Here is a 19,562-nt window from a genome sequence, read left to right on the forward strand (position 1 = left end):
AATTTGTGCATATCATTTGAGAAAAATAAGCTCGTCGTCAGTATGGAACATTTCTGGGATATTTTATTTCAACTCATTAAACATGGGACCAACACTTTACATGTTGCGTTTATATTTTTGTGAAGTTTCGACTTATGTACAACCAAATAAAATTACTTTACTGTCATAAACAGCAACTGGGACCATTAATGAATTATTTGCCTACAGCCTGGATGAACTAGACTGAACATTGTGCTGACCATTGTTTTACTTGATGTCACGTCATGTTCAGGTCGGTTTAACCAGGCTATTATTTGCCTATTGATTGATAATAACCGTTACTGTTTATGCTAATTCAGGTGTTACCTGAGGTGTTTTGGTAATGCCCTCAACATTAGCCTTCCTCAGGAATGGCCATGAGGGGGGAAATATTTCATGAGGGGGTTGTCAATTTCCTTTTATGGATGCCATACCACATCTCATATGACTTTGTCATAACCATTAGGAAAACTCAGTTGTCACGCTGTCATACCGTGTAGGTGTTTGGGTGGAGTACAAGGAACACAAGAGATGGGTGAAACTTGGAGGAACTGCCAACCTCAAGGTTCCTAAGGCAACAGCTGCAGTAAGAGTGCATGGGAAAACAATAAACATAGGTGTGTGTGATTGTGTGTATACAGGGGTGTAATACAGCGATGGTGTAATACATGTAGCCTAATACAGGGGTGTGCCACATTAACTAATTTAACGCACAGTAGTATTGTGATTAGCCATTTTATATATATGTACATAACCCTATATAGATATGTTTACAGTAGAAGGAAAGTGATTCAACAGACAAACAGTACATCATAATCATATACGGTACTCATCACACTGATGATGGATCCTGATCATGGGCTATTATCAAACACACAAAATGACCCATACGAGGTTAGAATGCATTTCATGGTGTCTGAAGTGTGCATGGTGGACAGCACATACCGGCTCGTGATGAGAGCCCAGCTGTTGGTTACCGATAAGTGATCAAGGAAAAAACATTAGGTGGTGGGAGGAGGCTGATTAGCTTTGAAAGTTGTTAACATGTAGCACCTGTACGCCTGCCTGGGACCGAAACACACACACCCAACACAGGCATCTCATGCTGCTCACACACCCACACCTGACACAAGAGCCTATAATCATGAAACTACACTAATAGGCTTCTGTGCCAAAAGCACTACCATAAAACTGGGTTCAAGCCCTGAATGCTGATTGGCTGACAGCCGTGGTATATCAGACCGTATACAACGAGTATGACAAAACATTTTACTGCTCTAATTAAGTTGGTAACCAATTTGGGGGTTTGTGGTTTATGGCCAATATACCATGGCTAAGGGCTGTGTCCAGGCACTCCGCGATGCGCCTAACAGCCTTAAGCCGTGGTATATTGGCCATAAACACACCCCCTCGTGCCTTATTACMTAATTATAAACAGCAGACTTATAAAGTCTGTGTGATAGAGGTTGGCAATTGAAGCTAAGCTACAGTATAAAGTCAGTATCAGTCACAAACTAAAAAGTGAGTGAGAATGACAAAAAGCCAAATTATAACATCTTACATTTACATTTAAGTAATTTAGCAGACGCTCTTATCCAGAGCGACTTACAAATTGGAAAGTTCATACATATTCATCCTGGTCCCCCCGTGGGGAATGAACCCACAACCCTGGCGTTGCAAGCGCCATGCTCTACCAACTGAGCCACACGGGACATCTTGAAACGTTCAAGAGAAGTTAGGCATGAGTGAAAAAAGGATTCACAATTTTCTCTTTCAACACTTCAGTTTCAAATCATGTTCACAGAATTCATTTTTCAGGCATCTTGGGTGATGATGCGTGAAACCATTCCAACCACGCATCATCACCCAAATCCTGTTCATTAATACATAACATTGGGAAACAAAAAAAATTAATTGAAGTAAAAAGTACAAGACTTATATAACCCCGAATTAAAGAGAAAACAAAGAGTTAGATTGAAGAGAGGACAGAAGGTAAATTGACAACCTGTAGTTGAGAACACGGTTTGTCATCATAGGCAAACGCAAATATGGAGGTCCATTGAATAGCTAAAGGCTCTTGATTACAGAACTGGCTTTGGTACTGGAAAAGCTGAAGAGGTGTTAGCCACTCAAAAAYYYTGCCGCTCCCTCCCATTTAAAACCTGTTGGAATAGGAGCCAACTGATACAATGAAGTAGTYTGTKRWYAAARARWYTYTTTRWYMACARACTAGGGTTGTTTTGGACAGAAGTTCATGAACGCTGCCTCCTAGACTTTCGGGGGTGAGGCCAAAATGAATCCTAAGCAGTCCCCTTTGACCTCAAAGGTCATTCTGTCTTTTGTCACACACAGAATGTTTTAAAAAGTCATATCATTAGAGAATATAAACACGTTATAGAGTCCTTTCCTGTACCGAATATAAAGTCATTGGCCACTGAACCCCATTGTTGTATAAGGAAATTAACAGGACCATTTCAATCCTGATGTCTAACGTTAACTGTCAACCATGCAGAGACGTATTGGTGCCACAATGGCGTGCAGGACAAGACAGACGGATACATTATTCTCTATATTGTCTCACAATCTAGATATTACAGTCATGAGACAGTTGAGGCAATACAGAGGTGATTTCGACAGTATGTCCACGGTCAGAAATGAACGTGTTATGAGACATCACGGCTTGGTCGCGGATTTACCCTGTGTGCCTGCATTTATACAGTTTGTCCTTTTTGATAGTGATTGGTACAACACTTCCTCTCCCTCCCTCCTGTATACTGACATCGAGACGGAGTACACGAAGGCGCTTTTACGAGTTGAAAATGAAAAGTCAATTGGGTTTGTTTCCCTCTGTAAAGTGTGTTGGGGGTGGTTGAAGGGAACAAACACAAGGCCTGGAAACCTCTAGAACACGAAGTCTCAAACTGGTAGCTTTTGAAATGGCACTCTATACCCTATGCAGTGCACTAGTTATGACCAAGTTGTCTACTACATAAGGGAACAGGGTACCATTTCCAGACACAGACATTGTTTCCACAGTTCAGGTGGAGACGGAGAAAGTTTTCAAGAAACCCACTCAGCCTGTTTATCAATATCATGGGGGACCATGGCTGCTTCCAACCTGAAGGCCTKACCAAAGCCTGGGACTCGATTTAGCTGCCGAAGCCGAAGATGCCCTTGATGTAGCCGGTCAGGCCGCCCTTGCCCTTCTGCTCCACCTTGTCGTCGAGGGGTGGGAAGGCCACGTGGTTGAGTGCCAGATCAAAGAAGAGGGGCTTACAGGGGATGGGCTGGAAGTCGGGGGGGAACTGGACCAGGTTGGGCTGCTTCCCCACCAGGGTGGGGTCCAGGTGGAAGGTCTCCAGACGCTCACACAGAGGCTGGATGGAGGGGGGGGTAAACAAATTAGAGGGAGAGCAGGGACTGGTAAAAGTAAATGACTAGAACCTGTCATAAGGTTTGGCTAGTCTGTCAGCTAGCAGAAAACATACGCTGTGGTTCCAACGCAAAGCAGAGGTCATTTTTCATGAACCGGCACTAGGTTCAGTCGTGAACAACTGGAATACCTGCCATGTCGACATACACTGCCCATGATAGCAGCAGCATGACATTTCTATGACAGATTTAAGAGTGAAACCCGACCCTGTGTGGGATTACACAATAACATATAGTATGTCCGGCAAAGGCCTCCTGATATAGGTCACCCATCACCCAAACGTTGTCGTTGTTCCGTGTCAGTCTGCTAGGCAGCATTCCAGCTCTGTCCTGTATTGACAGAGGCAGGTCAGGGAGTATTCTTTCCCACATGCTGGCCCATGTAAGGCATGCTCCGTGGTAGGCACACTCCTATTCCCAACACTACTTCCTCTCACTACTGCACAACTAACATACTACACCTTTCATTTACTCCACCATTTTCTGAAAGTAGTCTAGAAAATGGCAAGGCTGGAACTTGGGAGGTACAGAGGAGTCAGAGTTAACACAGAACTAATTGGTCAGCTGCTCGATTGAGATCTGTGTCAACGTTAAGAGATTGATAAAAGCTAGAACAAGGAGCGGAACGAGGAGCTCCACCCTCTCTTTGCAAGTTACGACCGAATGTCCCCTCCCGAAATTAGAAAGACGCTAACACCTGCGAAATCGTGATCTGTTCAAATAACCAGTGATGAAAAACCCCAAACACCGTAATTACACACAGAATCTTTCCACGAGAGATTAGAGTTAGGGCTAAGCACATTGGGGGTGGTTAGCTGCGAGACTTCGTTTTTATGTGGGAGGCTAATTTTGTTTGTTCTTACCGTGTTGTCTTTCACCTTCTGCTGAGACGGTGCTTCAGGAGCATCCTCTGTGTCTAAAATACAAACACACACCCACAGCTTCATAACACAGGCACAATAAACCAGAGACGTCAGGTCTTACAAAACACACACCAGTCCGGTCACAACAATGAAAAGTCAAGCAGAAAGGTCAATACAAAGAAAGTTGCCTAACCCAGGTAAGGGTATTACCCTATAGAAACAAAATGGCTGCCATTGCAAGTCAGGTACCCACCTAAGATGGCCGCCGCCTGAAGCGAGTATTTCTCAGCGTTGACCTCTGTGATCAGCTCCTGCACATCAGGCAGATCCTTTAGGCAAGGGAGACAGATACATRAGGCAAAGACACTTTTAGACAGTCCCACAGTAGAYTATCATGAATAACARGTATGTTTACCGACCTGCYTCCATTTCAATGACAGACKCCCCCCCCKAAAAWATATARKRAKKKYAWAYWWYAWKYKKRACRTWSTMMYTYMWMWWWMWYWTWGWWRGKASYKWSAATRYYRTSMKTCWWYKATYYWWWMTYWRWGACAYKCAASCWWMRRTTRKWTCKWWMRMTMYSWTYRARAMYRAYSTYKCWYWKWAAWMYAWYSAKWRYKWTYAATGAGGGATACAAAGTATATTGAAAGSAGGTGCTTCCACACAGGTGTACRGAGTTAATTATGCTTAGMGTCATGTATAAAAATACTGGGAAGGCCATTATTTTGGCTATCATGACTATGCCTCCCATAGGATGACAATGGCCCCATCCAGGTGGCACGAGTGGTCACTGAATGGTTCGATGAGCATGAAAACGATGTAAACCATGCGTCATGGCCGTCACCAGATCTCAACCCAATTGAACACTTATGGGAGATTCTGGAGCGGCGCCTGAGACGGCGTTTTGCCACCATCATCAATAAAACACCAAATTATGGAATTTCTRATGGAAGAATGGTGTCAAAACCCTCCAATAGAGATCCAGACACTTGCAGAATCGATGCCATGCATAGGTGCATTGGAGCAGTTGTGACTCGTGGTGGCCCAACGCCTTATTAAGACARTATGTTGGCATTTCCTTTATTTTGGCAGTTACCTGCATGTTAAAAAAGTAAGTTTACATAACGGCCCCGGTCGGGGTCAACGGTTATAGGTCAGGGGTCAGTGTCTGTTACCTTGAGGCTGTTGTTGAGGCTCTTAGCCTTGGACTGGACCTCCTTGGCGTACTTCAGGACCCGCTCATACAGGACCAGAGCCTCGCTCCACTTCTTCACCAGCACGTACGACTGGGCTATGAAGAAACACCTGGGGGAGAGAGCGGGATGTTAGTGACTGTGTGTATGTTTCTGTTCTGGCAGAGGCGGATCAGAAACACCTGAATGGCAGGGGTTATGCCAGCAACTGTGTGTGTGTGAACAGTGTGTGGCCTCCGTGGTGTGAGCTCTGACCTGTAGGCCTTGTAGACCAGCATCTTGAGGGCCACCTCCTTCTGGAACGTGTGATCTTCCTCCAGCCCCTGCAGGGTGGACAGCTCAGCCAGACTCTGTAGAAACAGTCATGAGGCAACATCAACAAGGATAAGATGACTCACTGGTAGTGGCTTAACCGTAGAAATAGAATGAATCAGAAAGAAACATCCTATTTCTACGGGCTTAACATTAGGGTTGAGTGGCGAGCACCCCCTCAGACGATCCCGCAGGTGAAGAAGTCGGATGTGGAAGTCCTGGGCTGGCGTGGTTACACGTGGTCTGCGGTTGTGAGGCCGGTTGGCCATACTGACACATTTTCTAAAGTAACGTTGGAGGCGGCTTATGGTAGAGAAATGAACATTCAAATCTCTGGCAACAYTTCTGGTGGACATTCCTGCAGTCAGCATGCCAATTGCACGCTCCCTCAAAACCYGAGACATCTGTGGCATTGTGTTGTGTGACAAAACMYKTCATTTTAGAGTGGCCTTTTATTGTCRGCAGAACAAGGTGCACCTGTGTAATMATCATGCTGTTTAATCAYCTTCTTGATCTGCACACCTTTTGGGTGAATGGATAATCATGGGAAAAGAAGAAATGSTCAATAACGGGGATGTAAACAAACTTGTTCTCAAAACTTGAYATAAWTAAGCRTTTTGTGCCTGTGGAACATTTCTGGAATCTTTTATTTCAGCTCATGAAACCAACACTTTACATGTTGCGTTTATATTTTTGTTCAGTATAGTTTTTGGACTTGATCCTGGGTATGCTGAGTAAATAGAGTGGTTTGGATGTTTTGTGGTTATGAAGCAGGACAATATCAAACCATTCAGTTTCACTATCAATTACTGTAACATTATGAGACGACAAGGACACCGACATTGGGAATGTGCCAGAGATGACAATGTAATGTGACGTGGTGTTGTGTTATCAGAGGTGTATTCATTAGTGTGCACAACAGCAAAACATTTTAACAGAAAAATAACAGTTTATTGGACAACCTCAGGTAGTACCGCCCTGTTTTATGCTGTTTTCTTCCGTTTTGTGGCTACTGAACACGACCCAGGTGTGTGTTTGTACCTGGAGGATGATGTCGTACAGGCGGATGAGGTCCTGGGGGCGAGGGCCCCTTTTGTTCTCGTCCGTCTGCGGCTCCTTCAGCTTGGCCTGCAGCATGTGGGCCATGCTCTCGTTCCTCTTCACCACCGTCCACAGCTTGATGTAGGTCAAGTAGCTATGGAGAGGGGGGGGGACCAAAACATAGGTAAAAGACTGGTTCCATGTACAGATAGGCTCTTAATTCATATTTGCTTGCATTTCTCATCTAATCAAAACGCATCGGAGAAGACGGTCTGAGGGACCTCGGACCTTCTCCTCCAATACGGTTGAGGATGCGGCGAGGAGATAGTGGTCACCATGCGTCTTGCATCCTCTGACAAATGTCAGACAGACAGAATGACCTCTCTTACCTGTGCAGGAACTGCAGGTTGGACACCTTGCCACTGGCTTCATCAGATCTCTCTCGCTGCTTCTGCAGAGTTGAACAGTCAGGGAGCATGTACCCATAAACATATAGTAAGATTCTGGTACGGTCCTTGACCCTACTACTCACGTTACTGTCTAGCCTATGAACTTTACTACGTCAGGTCCGTAAACCCACGTATCAACGTGAACCCCGGTCAGTTCGTAACCCTAACGGTCATGTCTGTAACTTCAAATGTGTCATTCTGTAACCCAAACAGTCATGCCTGTAACTCTTTCAGTGTCAGTCAGTCAGCCATACTTACCGCTTCAGTCTTCAGCTCCTCTCTCACAGCCTGGATGGTGTCTCTGCACTCGGCTAGTAGGGTCTCGTACAGACGTTCCTTGGTCTCCTCATTGGCTGCCTGTGGGGGACAAATGGTGATCCTGTATAAATATGACATAGAATATATAAAATCATATTTCCATATATACCTCCCCTGACCTTCTCCTCCAATGGGTATTGAGAAGGACATGAGGATAGAGGACACGAGGCATAAGCAAGAGAGACCTTCCCTATGCGGTGGGCTTTCAGCACAGCTCCCCCGGCACTGATGCTGCGCGAGGTGGGATATGAGATTGGTATTTCTTTGTGCGATAATATGTAACAGTATGAAACAAAACAGCTGAAAATAGCTACGGCAGCATTTTACTCGCACACGGGCTCATACTTGAAATGGTTGCCTGAACTGGAGCCTTGCTTACGGTACGAATCAGATTAAAATCACGCAAATGTAAATATTAGCGTAAAAGTAGGTCTTGGGTAAGGCTGTGACTGGGAGAGACAAACGTGCGCAGCAGAGCAGGTTGCTGTAGACATTCCTGTGAAAGGTAACTTCCTAGAGTTACTGTAGCTCAGGACCGATGTCAAAAAGAAGCCTTACACCACACGCGATGTAACACAGGCTTATTGTGTACGTTACAGTAGGCTAACTTGTAGGTGTGGGAGGCAGCCAAGTGTCATGGTTTATATTGTTTATGAAAAATGTCAGTCTTTTCAATAGATGAGAGTGAGTCAGAAATATTACAGTATCGTCAATGACTCATATGTCCTAGTTAGAACATCCCAGCAGTGGCCATATTAAATACAAAATTGCTAACAAAATATGTTTGTTATATATTCCCCTGTGGACAAGTCCATCCAATCTTAAATTATTTTGCCGCATCTTATCTTCTGACGAATCGGTGTATATGCTGTTGAGACACAGTAAATCTGAGGATTCGCCAGTGTCTTTCTTCTCTTCGGTTGACAAAAACACTTAAGCAATCATTAAAGCGCTAAAACATGGCGGGGAATGATTTGGGAGCGTTCCACTTAAAAAAAGGACAATTCTGCCACTTTTTAACCTCAAATTCATCATCTCCACCACCATACCAGTGTCTACATATTTGAAAACAGCACATTTATATGATCTGTGGTTAAAAATATAAGAACATCCAAAAAAAAAAGCTTATCATTAAGCATATTTCCATCCATTTATGCGAGTAAAGTAATACTGTATAAAAAAAAAAATTCATCACAACAGCTGTGATGGAAACCGATGGTTACAGTACAATTTAATAAATGCCGAAAGATAGCGTTCATTCGACAAGGTGGAATCTTTGTGTGTCGGTAAAATTAATTATGCAAGAAATGGTGGTGGAAAGTCCTTAAAGCACAAAGACATTATAACCATATTGGAGTCCTCCCACTACAACTCCGGYAAACAATGCAGTTTAGTAGACTAGGCTAAAGATGATATAATTCATGATGAACTTCACAGGGTGGTGAAAGTGCACGGTGATCTTGATTCCCCTTTCCAATAAATATTGAGGGTCTGATTCTGGTGACATGATCATCGATGCTTGACTGCCATTTGACAATAAAGATATTCCTCGCTCTTAATAGCGTCATTATGTTACGTAACCTACCCGCACTGTCAGGCTTGGGCGGTATACCGGTCATACCGGGGTATTTCGAAATACCGACGGTATGATTTGAATACCGTTCAAAAGAATAAGCAAACCAAACGCATAGCTGGAGCCCTTAGCTGGATATAATTTGACTCATTTTAGATTGTTATAAACAGTGGCTTAGCACAAACCCCCATTGTTATATATATATTTTTTTTTATGTACGAGGGTGCATGCTACGCCACTGCTTATAATAATAACTACATATCGAATATGTGTCAAATAAACGATATCCAGCTACGGGCTCCAGCTATGCATTTGGTTTGCTAAATTGACATCTAGTGGCTAGAAGTCAAGATCAAGCTTCTTGGTTACAGCAGAGACATTTAATCCTTTCCATGATCAAGATCTGTTGCCTAAATTGTTGTGTGTGCAAAAAATGTATAACTACACACACACACACACACACATACATATATCACCCCTTGTGTGCACTTGAGTTAAGACCGTATACCCCAGTATGGTACAGAAACAGTAGGACTATAACCTGGATAACGCCCAACCCAACCCAGATACTCTGGTATCTGACCAGAGTAGGGACATTTGCTATTTAACGCAAGTTTGTGACAAAACTATTGGTAGAGTTGAAAATGCGATGGAAACACATTGAAATGTATTATTTATTCATAATTTTGGCGGTACATGAAATTAAGAGAAAAAGTACATTGTGTGCATTACGTCATCACGCACTGATTTTTGGAAGTCAGTTTTGTGGATTTTGGAATATCCGCATCAAAATCTGTCACCAATTGGATGGAAACCTATCTTGTGACATCACAAGTTAGGATTAAAATATATATATACATTTTCAAACCCTGCAACGAGTTTCTAGCCAGAGGGATGGCATTTTCTTGCTCCCCACATCACCACGAATCTGTGTTTGAAAATCAGTGTTTTCAAATGAACCTTTTGATGATGTCTTAACATTATATATTGTTCTACAAAACGTAGAAATGCACCATTTTCACAAATGTAAACGGTATTGCGCTGGAGATAATGAAAATTACGCTGAAAATGTATGAGAGTTGCCCTTTAACACAAATTCGTATTGGGCAGACTATGAAGTAACATTCACTCCCATCCATCCAGCATGTGGGGAGGGTGTATTGTGGTGAGACACTCACTAGTGCCAGCACCCTGGCAACGCCTAGCCCCTAACAGGACTGGGAGAACCAGTCTGGTGTCTTCTGTGCTTTTCACAGAGGGAGAGACAAAAGGAGGGATGGCACATCCCTCTTCAGTATGTCCCCTTGGGATTACGCATGGCCTTAAATGGCAGTTCCGTTGGAATGGTTGAGGGATCCCTCACAAAACCCAGATAACAACAAAGACCATGATTTGGGGGATTTTTACTAAATGTAATCCACAGAAGTCCTATGGATGAAGGATTGTTGACAGACAAATGTGAAATATAAAAGCATAAAATCTGAAATAATTAAAATTACCATATGACATTGACCTTACCTAGGCCTCCTTTTAAGATTCCATATTGTTTCATTTGTGAGCTACAAAGCAAAAATGTACGTCAAATGAAGCTTTACTGCTTGCTCTGTAATAAGCGTAGTATTTTAATGGTCATACATTTATGAATATTGAAATATATATATAAACATGAATATTGAAATGTTTGGATTTTCTATATAATTGTTGAACATAATATACTCTACAGGCATATCAAAGTTCCAGAGTGGGAACTCTGCTTCTTTTAGAGTTCGTAAGCATAACCAACGGAGTGAATGTGAAAATGGATTCAAAATTATCACGTTCTACTGGTGATTTGCAGGATGTGCAATGATACAAGTAAAAGGAGGGTTGTGATTGGTGTAGTAGACAATGTAACCAATTGCTCTGTATAAAAATGAGCCACAACTTTAGACAACCGAGGTAGATACAGGGGAGTGTAGAAGTAGAGGCAGCCATAGGGGGAAAGGCATTATGGTCCAACTGTTTCTGAACCCTTGTGTTCATCAAATGGTACCTTCCATAAACATAACAGAACCATTGACTGACATATCAATTAAGGACTGAAGTGCATAAAATGTTAACCCTCAACTCAAAAAGCACATTTGGATACAGCCGGTTGAGGACAGGTATGAGGGGAATTTCTGACCAGACCCAAATTCAGCCTTACTTCAAAAGTGTAAGCACAACAATTACATGTAATGCTCTGCTACATCTAACACAAATGATGGTACCACTCCCTAACTGATAACCATTTAGCTCCGATGCTAGTCTGTCCATAGAGACTAGGGCTGATGGGTGTAGCCATGTGAGTGTGTGGGTTGCTATGCATAGAATGCAGTTTGACAGCACGAGTGGCAGCATGCCAGAGCCTAGTGCAGGTGGGTGTGACGGGTGTGGCCGCAGGGAGGGAGAGGTAGGCCTACAGGAAGCCCGACAGGGAAGGTAAGAAGAGTCTGACAATAGACACCTGTCAAAGAGCTGTAGTGGAGGGAACGACACCTACTGAGACCCAAGGTGAACTACATGTGATGATAGCCACCGTTGGACACCTTACCTGCCTTTAGGATAACCTCTCCCTACAAACTGGTTTATAACAGCTCGATACCGCTAGAGATATCGAGCACTGACTAGGCTGCACCACTAAACCCCTGTTCACTGGCCCCCTAGTTCACCAACAGTTTCTCTAGTTCCATTAGTTCACAAGGCATCCTTGTTCACTAGGCTCATCAGTTAACTACTAGCCCTGCAGCTTCATCCCACTAACCCATAACGAAGCAGAGGTGTCCAAGCAGACCAGCGAAACCCTTTTCAGGGCTTGACATGAACAGGCTTTTTTTTGCCACTTGTCCATTGGACAAGTAGGACAGATTCTTTTCTTGTCTGAAAGCACAAGTTACTTGTCCCCCCCCCCCTAAAAAATAATAATAAAGAGGCCTGTACCACCATAGGCCAAAATAGGTGACTGATATGCATGTTGTAAGAAGCAAAGAAACTTTCAAAGAAGATAGTTGGTTTAATCGGGATTCATACACATTCTGACAGATGTCAGAATTACATGGGCAATATTGAAGAGCGGAAACRGCAGCTTTCCAACAGTGTCAGATTTATTTCTCAGCTCCCAAAGAGACGGCTTTGCAACCAGTGTACGCAGCATTGGTGTACTAACGCACCGACTCAACAACTACGCAGTTGATGAACGCTCACAATGCCATGTACAGTTATTCACGAGCGCGCTGGTGAAAAGTTTAGGACATGACACTAATACATGCTAATAGCTAAATAGTTAACTACCAAGACAACTAGCCAGACTATACAATATGTTTTAAAACTGMCCGTCTAGTTAGTCTGTTGTCCATCATTATTTTAAAAGGCTACCTGCTGCTGCAATGTCTCTCTCGGGCAACGGCCCACTGGCACAGATAAAGTACACGTTTGATGACAGTACGAACCCTGTTTGCTGGAACAAACAAATATGCACAGGGTGATCTCAAAAGCGTAGCTTGCAACCGCAGGTGATTGAAAGACTGCTCATGCCTGTCAATGCAATACAATAATTATACTCAGATGCGRTCTGCAGAGATTGGGAAAACAGCGCGCAAGACATCTCAGAWCAAATTCTAATCCGAGTAAWTGTTTGATATTTTGATGTGAATTATTRATATTTGTCTAGTCGGACAACTTAAATCTATATTCTGCTTGTCCGACRTTTTGTTGTTGGTTGTCCCGGACAAGCGTTAATGTCGAGGCCTGCTTTTAACACTTTCATTCTGACCTGAACCGTACTGACATTTTCTTTTCACAGTTCTAGCAACTGCGGTGGATGCGAAACCCAGGCCAGCCCAATCAAGTTATGCTTGGCTCAGTACTGTGAAAACATGACTAGTCCCCTGGTAGGGTCACTGACCTGGGCGATGGCGGCCTCGTTGTCTCCCAGGCCCAGCAGGAAAATGCGAGCCTTGTCGATCTTGACGGGCACCGTTCGGCCTCGCCARTCCACCTCGCTCATGGTGGCTGCCTGCTTGGCTCTCGTCTGTGTGATCAGGGCCTGGAATAATACCATAACCYTTCAACAGTATGCTGCATAAGACAGGTCTGTTSCAATATCCACACTAGCCTACTACTGAAAAAGATAGGCAATGTATCAGGTCTGTATTCTAAGTGGTATAACAGTATGGACAATGGAACAAAGTGATTTTCTCTGCACTAAAGCGTCAAATATAGATGTAGGGGCAGATTTATGGCCATACTTTCCAGTTGTAAAGTAGTTGTTACTATGTGTTTCACAGTGAGAGGGACCACACACTGACCTCTAGTTTCTCAGCCATCATGCCTCCTCCTCCTCCTGCACTGAGCCTCATCTGCATCAGCTCATTCATMGCGTTCTGGTCACCTGGGGTCAGAGGGGAGTAGGGTTGTTCACTACCAGTCAACTGAACGGGAACGAGTTGTGTGTGGGTGTGTGTGTACGGTGCGAGGGTGTGGGAAAGAGAGAAGCTGTAGAAGGCACAGATGTGTGTGATTGTCTCGATATGAGAGGTGTGCATGTGTGAATACATATGAAAAGTGCAATCCACTGTCAATGTGAGCGACGGGCTGTATGTGTCGCCTACCGATGTTGTAAGCACAGTAGCGGATGTTGGGTGAGATCTCCTCCACACGCTGGTGATACAGCACTGCCAGCTCCTCAGTAAAGGCACTGGCCAGCTTCTCATAGATGGTCCTGAGGGAGGTTACAATACAGTTACATGGAATTTTCTATAGTTSACAAGTTGCAAGATGGTGGTCCGAGAARACAGCTATACGCTGAATGCGTTTGGATATGTTAAGCATACGCCTACACTTAGGTACCGCTCGTTAACACCAGACAACTTGGCATCTGTCAACAAACAATGTAGCCTACATTGTTGAGGCCTCATTTGCCCCATGTGAAATGATGATCTCAATACTCTAGATCAAAAGCTCAGCAATCAAAAAGGGCCACACTTTAGGCATTTCGGTAGTAGAGCTGTCTCTTATACACATCTAGATGTGTATAAGAGACAGCAAAAGCTCAGCAATCAAAAAGGGCCACACTTTAGGCATTTCGGTAGTAGAGTGGGGTCAYACTCACTTGCACTTGTTGAAGGCCTCCGTGGCAGCCTTCCACTCCTGCAGCTCAAAGCGCACCATGCCACTCAGGTAGGAGGTGTAGGCCTGCAGACAAGTTGCTTTCATTATTATTCATTCAGAGGTCATCAGCAGCTATTTCGGGCTGGGTTAGAAAGACAGGGCCCTGAAGCGCTCTTTCCTCCAGGACAAGCCCAGTTGCCATGGACACCAGCTGCCATACTGTTGGTTCCTCAACTGATAAATATTTGTCTTAAAATATTTGTTTCAGTTAAATTGTTACTTCACTTCAACAGCATTTGAACCGCATGTTGAAATAAATGAAGGTGAAACAATAGGGAAAGTCACTGACTCTCCAGGTCAGGGCATTAGCCTACCTGTGCTTCCAGTTTGGTCTTGGCATCCACACGAGGGCTCTCGCACAGCTTCTCCAGCCTCTCTCCYTGTTTGGCGGCCTTCCGCAGGCGGGACAGCAGGTGGAAGCGCTTGCGGGGCTCTGTGTTGGCCTCCTGCTTCAGCTGCATGGCGTAGCTCCACGCCCTCTCAGCCTCCATCAGTACCAGGAGTAGATACCTAAAAGGGGAATGGGATTTGTTATATTCAAGGGACTTGGGCCAACTTGTGCTGGCTGCAATTTTGGTGCCTCTCTCGGCACTCCATGCATGATGAGTTTGATTGTAGTTCTAGAACAGAATGATGGTTGCTGTCAGGTATCATGCATGAAGTATTTGGATTATAAATCCAGTTGTACTTTAATACTGTTGTAASAACGGGATCGGGTACCATTACCTGTTGTCAGAGTACCGGTTGTCAGAGAGCATCTCGACAGTCACTTTCTTCCCAGTGAACTTGTGCCTGTTGCCGCACTTGAAGCCCAGGGTCTTGCGCAAACGACGCAAGCGCCGGGAGCAYTATCCCCTAGGACAGAGAGAAAGACATGGGTGAATTTTTGTGTGAAACTATGAGCCAACCATAAGGTATGGTCTATGYTTGTCAAACACCCATTCACTGCCATAGTTTAGTCCTCCATCTCACCTGTATCTTTGATAATCCCCGTGTCGCAAGCCATGTTGTTGCTGGGAATCCTTGATGATCTGGAGAACTGRAAGTATGCGTTAAGGGCCAGTCTACTACATTCACACAGGAACCTAAAGCTAGCTACATACACAGTGATGCATTTGAAAAGTAACTATACTTTAGCAGTGGATTTTAATTATGTGATGGATGTAGCAGGTTGACAATGTTAATTTACTTAAATACACATGATTATAGCAATATTCTAATGACAACATTTTGTAAACCGCTTTTCTAATGACACTTAGCGCTAGCCTTCCGACATTACGTTAGCCAACTAACGTTAGTTATGGAAGCCCACCCCCACCAAAACATACTGGTGTCGCTAAATCACATAACYTTATTGGTCCATTGTCAGCTTTATAGCTTAAGAAAGGATACTCTCCAGRCCTATTCCATCTTCCGTTGTATTTTCTTTATTCTCGTCCATAGGTAATAATTTTCCTTCATTTTGCTTGTCGGAGGCCATTTTTCTTCTAGTAGCACACGTCCAAACAGACCTGGAAAAAATGCACCGGAAGTAGACTCAAGCGTCAACGTTGAGGGAAGGGCTTACCTTTTAATTCAACTCTTGCCATGTTTACACATGACACGCAACAATAGCGAAATACACAATTCAAAACAGTCCAATAACGCTTAAAACATTCAACAAAAATATAAACGCAACATGTAACAGTGTTAGTCCCATGTTTCATGAGCTAAAATAAAATATCCCAGAAATGTTCCATACGCACGAAAAGCTCATTTCTCTAAAATGTTTTGCACACATTAGTTTACATCCCTGTTAGTGAGCATTTTCTCATTTGCCAAGATAATGCGTACACCATCTTCTTATTCTGAGTGTAACGGCGGGTGGCTTCCAATATGCTGCATTACCGCCTCCAACTGGACTATAATATAAATACATGATACTTTGTAAATAAAAAAAATAAAAAAACATCCTTCAAACTAATCCTACACTCATTAAAAACCCACTACTCCATTCCACTACCTTGACCCTATCAACTCCTGCACCATGCCAACGGCCTGGGYGGACGGAACACCACCACTCAACACACCCTGTAACTCTTCTGAAGTAAAAAAATTAATCAAATTAAAAACTATTCTAAAGTCAAATACTTCTCTGCAGCTGCCACCAAATCTATTTTCTGTGATTTTCTTTCCATTTCTGTGGTACAGTTGATAACCATTGCTATGAATGCTAAGAAGCCAACCTTACTGAAGCATGTCACTCGTTGGCCTATCCCTCTGTGCTGACACAGATCTACTACTCACAGGGATCCTCTCAGGATCCCTCCCCCTTGATCCATTCTCCTCTACTTTCTTCACTGCCTCAGGATACGAAACGTTCTGCACTACTCTGACTCTAGCCACCTCAACCTGCCTCTGTCGCACCGGACACTTCTGATCCCCGGCAACACGGCAAGCGGTACCGGCGCACCAYGTCGAGGTCCKAAAGGATTGATTTTAAAGCATTGTTGGTTAAKGGGCTTGTAAGTCAGCATTTCACTGTAAGGTGTACTACACCTYTTGTATTCAGCYCATGTGACAAATTTGATTTGATCATGGGCACCCCTARAGTTAACACACAAAATGTTATCCACCAAAACTACACAATCCTCTAMCCCATGCCCTCTTGCACACTTCCCAAATCTTGGAATCTCCCTCCTTCAAACTGCTGCAACATGACCATAAACATTGCACCTGAAACAGCGCAGTMGATTCGGCACAAATGCTCCGACAGGATAACTGATATATCCTAACATGGCTTTTGTCGGGTAAAGACTGACTCAAAACTCAAAATGACTGACAGGGTCTTGACCTGACTGCAGTTCAGCGTCGTAACCAACTTCATTGGGCAAATGCTTACCTATGATGGCCACTGACATGCTGGAGAAGTGTGCTCTTCAAGGATTAATCCCAGTTTCAACMGATGGCAGACAGCATGTTTTGCGTCATGTGGGTGAGCAGTTTGCTGATGTGAACATTGTGAACAGAGTGCCCCATGGTGGCGGTGGGGTTATGGTATGGGCAGGCATAAGCTACGGACAACGAACACAATTGCATTTTATRTATGGAAATTTGAATGCACAGAGATACCGTGACGAGATCCTGAAGCCCATTGTCGTGCCATTCATCCGCTGCCATCACTTCAAGTTTCAGCATGATAATGCACGGCCCCATGTTGCAAGGATCTCTACACAATTCTTGGAAACTGAAAATATCCCAGTTCTTCCATGGCCTGCATACTCACCAGACATGTCACCCATTGAGCATGTTTGGAATGCTCTGGAGTGACGAGTGGGCGGCAGGTAGCCTAGTGGTTAGAGCATTGGACTTGTATCCGCAAGGTTGCAAGATCGAATCCCRGAGCTGACAAGGTAAAAATATGTRGTTCTGCCCCTGAACAAGGCAGTTAAKCCACTGTTCCTAGGCCGTCATTGAAAATAAGAATCTGTTCTTAACTGACTTGCCTAGTTAAATAAAGGTAAAATAAATATTTTTTTAAAGTACAAAAGCGTGTTCCAGTTCTTGCCAATATCCAGAAACTTCGCACAGCCATTGAAGAGGAGTGGGACAACATTCCACAGGCCACAATCAACAGACTGATCAACTCTATGAGAAGGACTGCATGCACGCTGCATGAGGCAAATGGTGGTCACACCAGARACTAACTGGTTTTCTGATCCACGCCCCTAGTTTTTTTTTTTTTTATCTGTATTCCCAGTCATGTGAAATCCATAGATTAGGGCCTAATGAATTTATTTAAATTYAATGTTCTTTATATGAACTTTACCTCAGTACAATCCTTGAAATTGTTACGTTAATATTTTTGTTCAGTGTATATAAACATATATAAAGTGCATTCGGAAAGTATTCAGACCCTTCACTTTTTCCACATTTTGTTACGTTGCAACCTTATTCTTAAATAGATTAAATCGTTTTCCCCCCCACATCAACACCCAATAATGACAAAGAAAAAACCGGTTTAGACATTTTTGCAAATGTATTAAAAAAAATTAAAACTGAAATATCACATTTACATAAGTATTGAAACCCTTTACTCAGTACTTTGTTGAAGCACCTTTGGCAGTGATTACAGCCTCGAGTCGTCTTGGGTATGACGCTACCAGCTTGGCACACCTGTATTTGGGGAGTTTCTCCTATTCTTCRRTGCAGATCCTCTCAAGCTGTGTCAGGTTGGATGGGGAGTGTCACTGCACAGGTCTCTCCAGATATGTTCGAAAGGGTCCGGGCTGTGGCTGGACCATTCGAGTGGCACAGCATTGTCTTGGCTGTGTGCTTAGGGTTGTTGTCCTGTTGGAAGGTGAACCTTCGCCTCAGTCRGAACGCTCTGGAGCAGGTTTTCATCAAGGATCTCTCTGTACTTTGCTCCGTTCATCTTTCCCTTGATGCTGACTAGTCTCCCTCGATCGTGACTAACATCCCCACACCATGATGCTGCCACTATGGGTGAAGTCATGGCAAACGTCGGTTTTTGACAGTTAAGTTGATACACTGTTACCTAACTCCCCATAAGTRAAATACAAACACTTYCGTCGGGCTGGGGGTTTCACTTCTCAGTTAAGTTAAGGGTCAAAGTTTGYGAAAAGCTTAAAACCGAGAAAAAKATATATACCATTGCCTAGCCCTGGGATTGAACACGAAACCCTCAACGCCAGATTGCAGCTTTTACACCCATCCACCATCCCTGTCCACAACGCCCTAGCAAAGTCAACAGCTCACTTTTCCCCCTAGTGGKCGGTTTTGAAGGCAATTCTACACGTTCTTGGGACCTGGTTGGATGTCTCTACTTAGACTTCAAACTAAAGCGATCTCCCTGGTCCATGAACACACACACACACAGAGAAATATCAGACTACATCCACTATTGAAGCAGTGTCCTTTATGTCCCAGTGTCCTGCAGGTAGAGGAGGTGTTAGATCGATCTCAGTGTGTATTCATCACTCATCACTGTCTGTCTGTAGCCACCGGGACTGTGACCTACGGTTGAGTCAAAGGCAGACAGCAGCACACACCCTGACACAACCGAGGACTGACTTACCTTTACAACGTACACTTTCAAAGACACAAACAAACACACGCTCACACACCAAATTAATCCTCTCACTATAGTTTTTCTGACAGCAGTGCTTCAGACACT

General features: G+C 43.8%; 1 protein-coding gene across 1 annotated transcript; it reads right to left on the reverse strand.

Moving 5' to 3' along the window:
- Positions 1-41: 41 nt before the first annotated feature.
- On the reverse strand, positions 42-15,924 carry LOC111953757 (signal recognition particle subunit SRP68-like). Its single transcript, XM_023973267.2, is given in 16 exon segments — positions 42-3,395; positions 4,314-4,366; positions 4,567-4,642; positions 5,489-5,618; positions 5,762-5,856; positions 6,860-7,013; positions 7,249-7,310; positions 7,567-7,665; positions 13,122-13,262; positions 13,525-13,607; positions 13,828-13,937; positions 14,328-14,410; positions 14,701-14,896; positions 15,113-15,241; positions 15,359-15,425; positions 15,779-15,924. Coding segments are annotated over 16 exon segments (1,794 nt in total). The 5' UTR covers positions 15,867-15,924; the 3' UTR covers positions 42-3,167.
- Positions 15,925-19,562: the final 3,638 nt, after the last annotated feature.

Source organism: Salvelinus sp. IW2-2015, linkage group LG1, assembly GCF_002910315.2.
Source record: "Salvelinus sp. IW2-2015 linkage group LG1, ASM291031v2, whole genome shotgun sequence".
In the NCBI taxonomy this organism is placed as follows: domain Eukaryota; kingdom Metazoa; phylum Chordata; class Actinopteri; order Salmoniformes; family Salmonidae; genus Salvelinus; species Salvelinus sp. IW2-2015.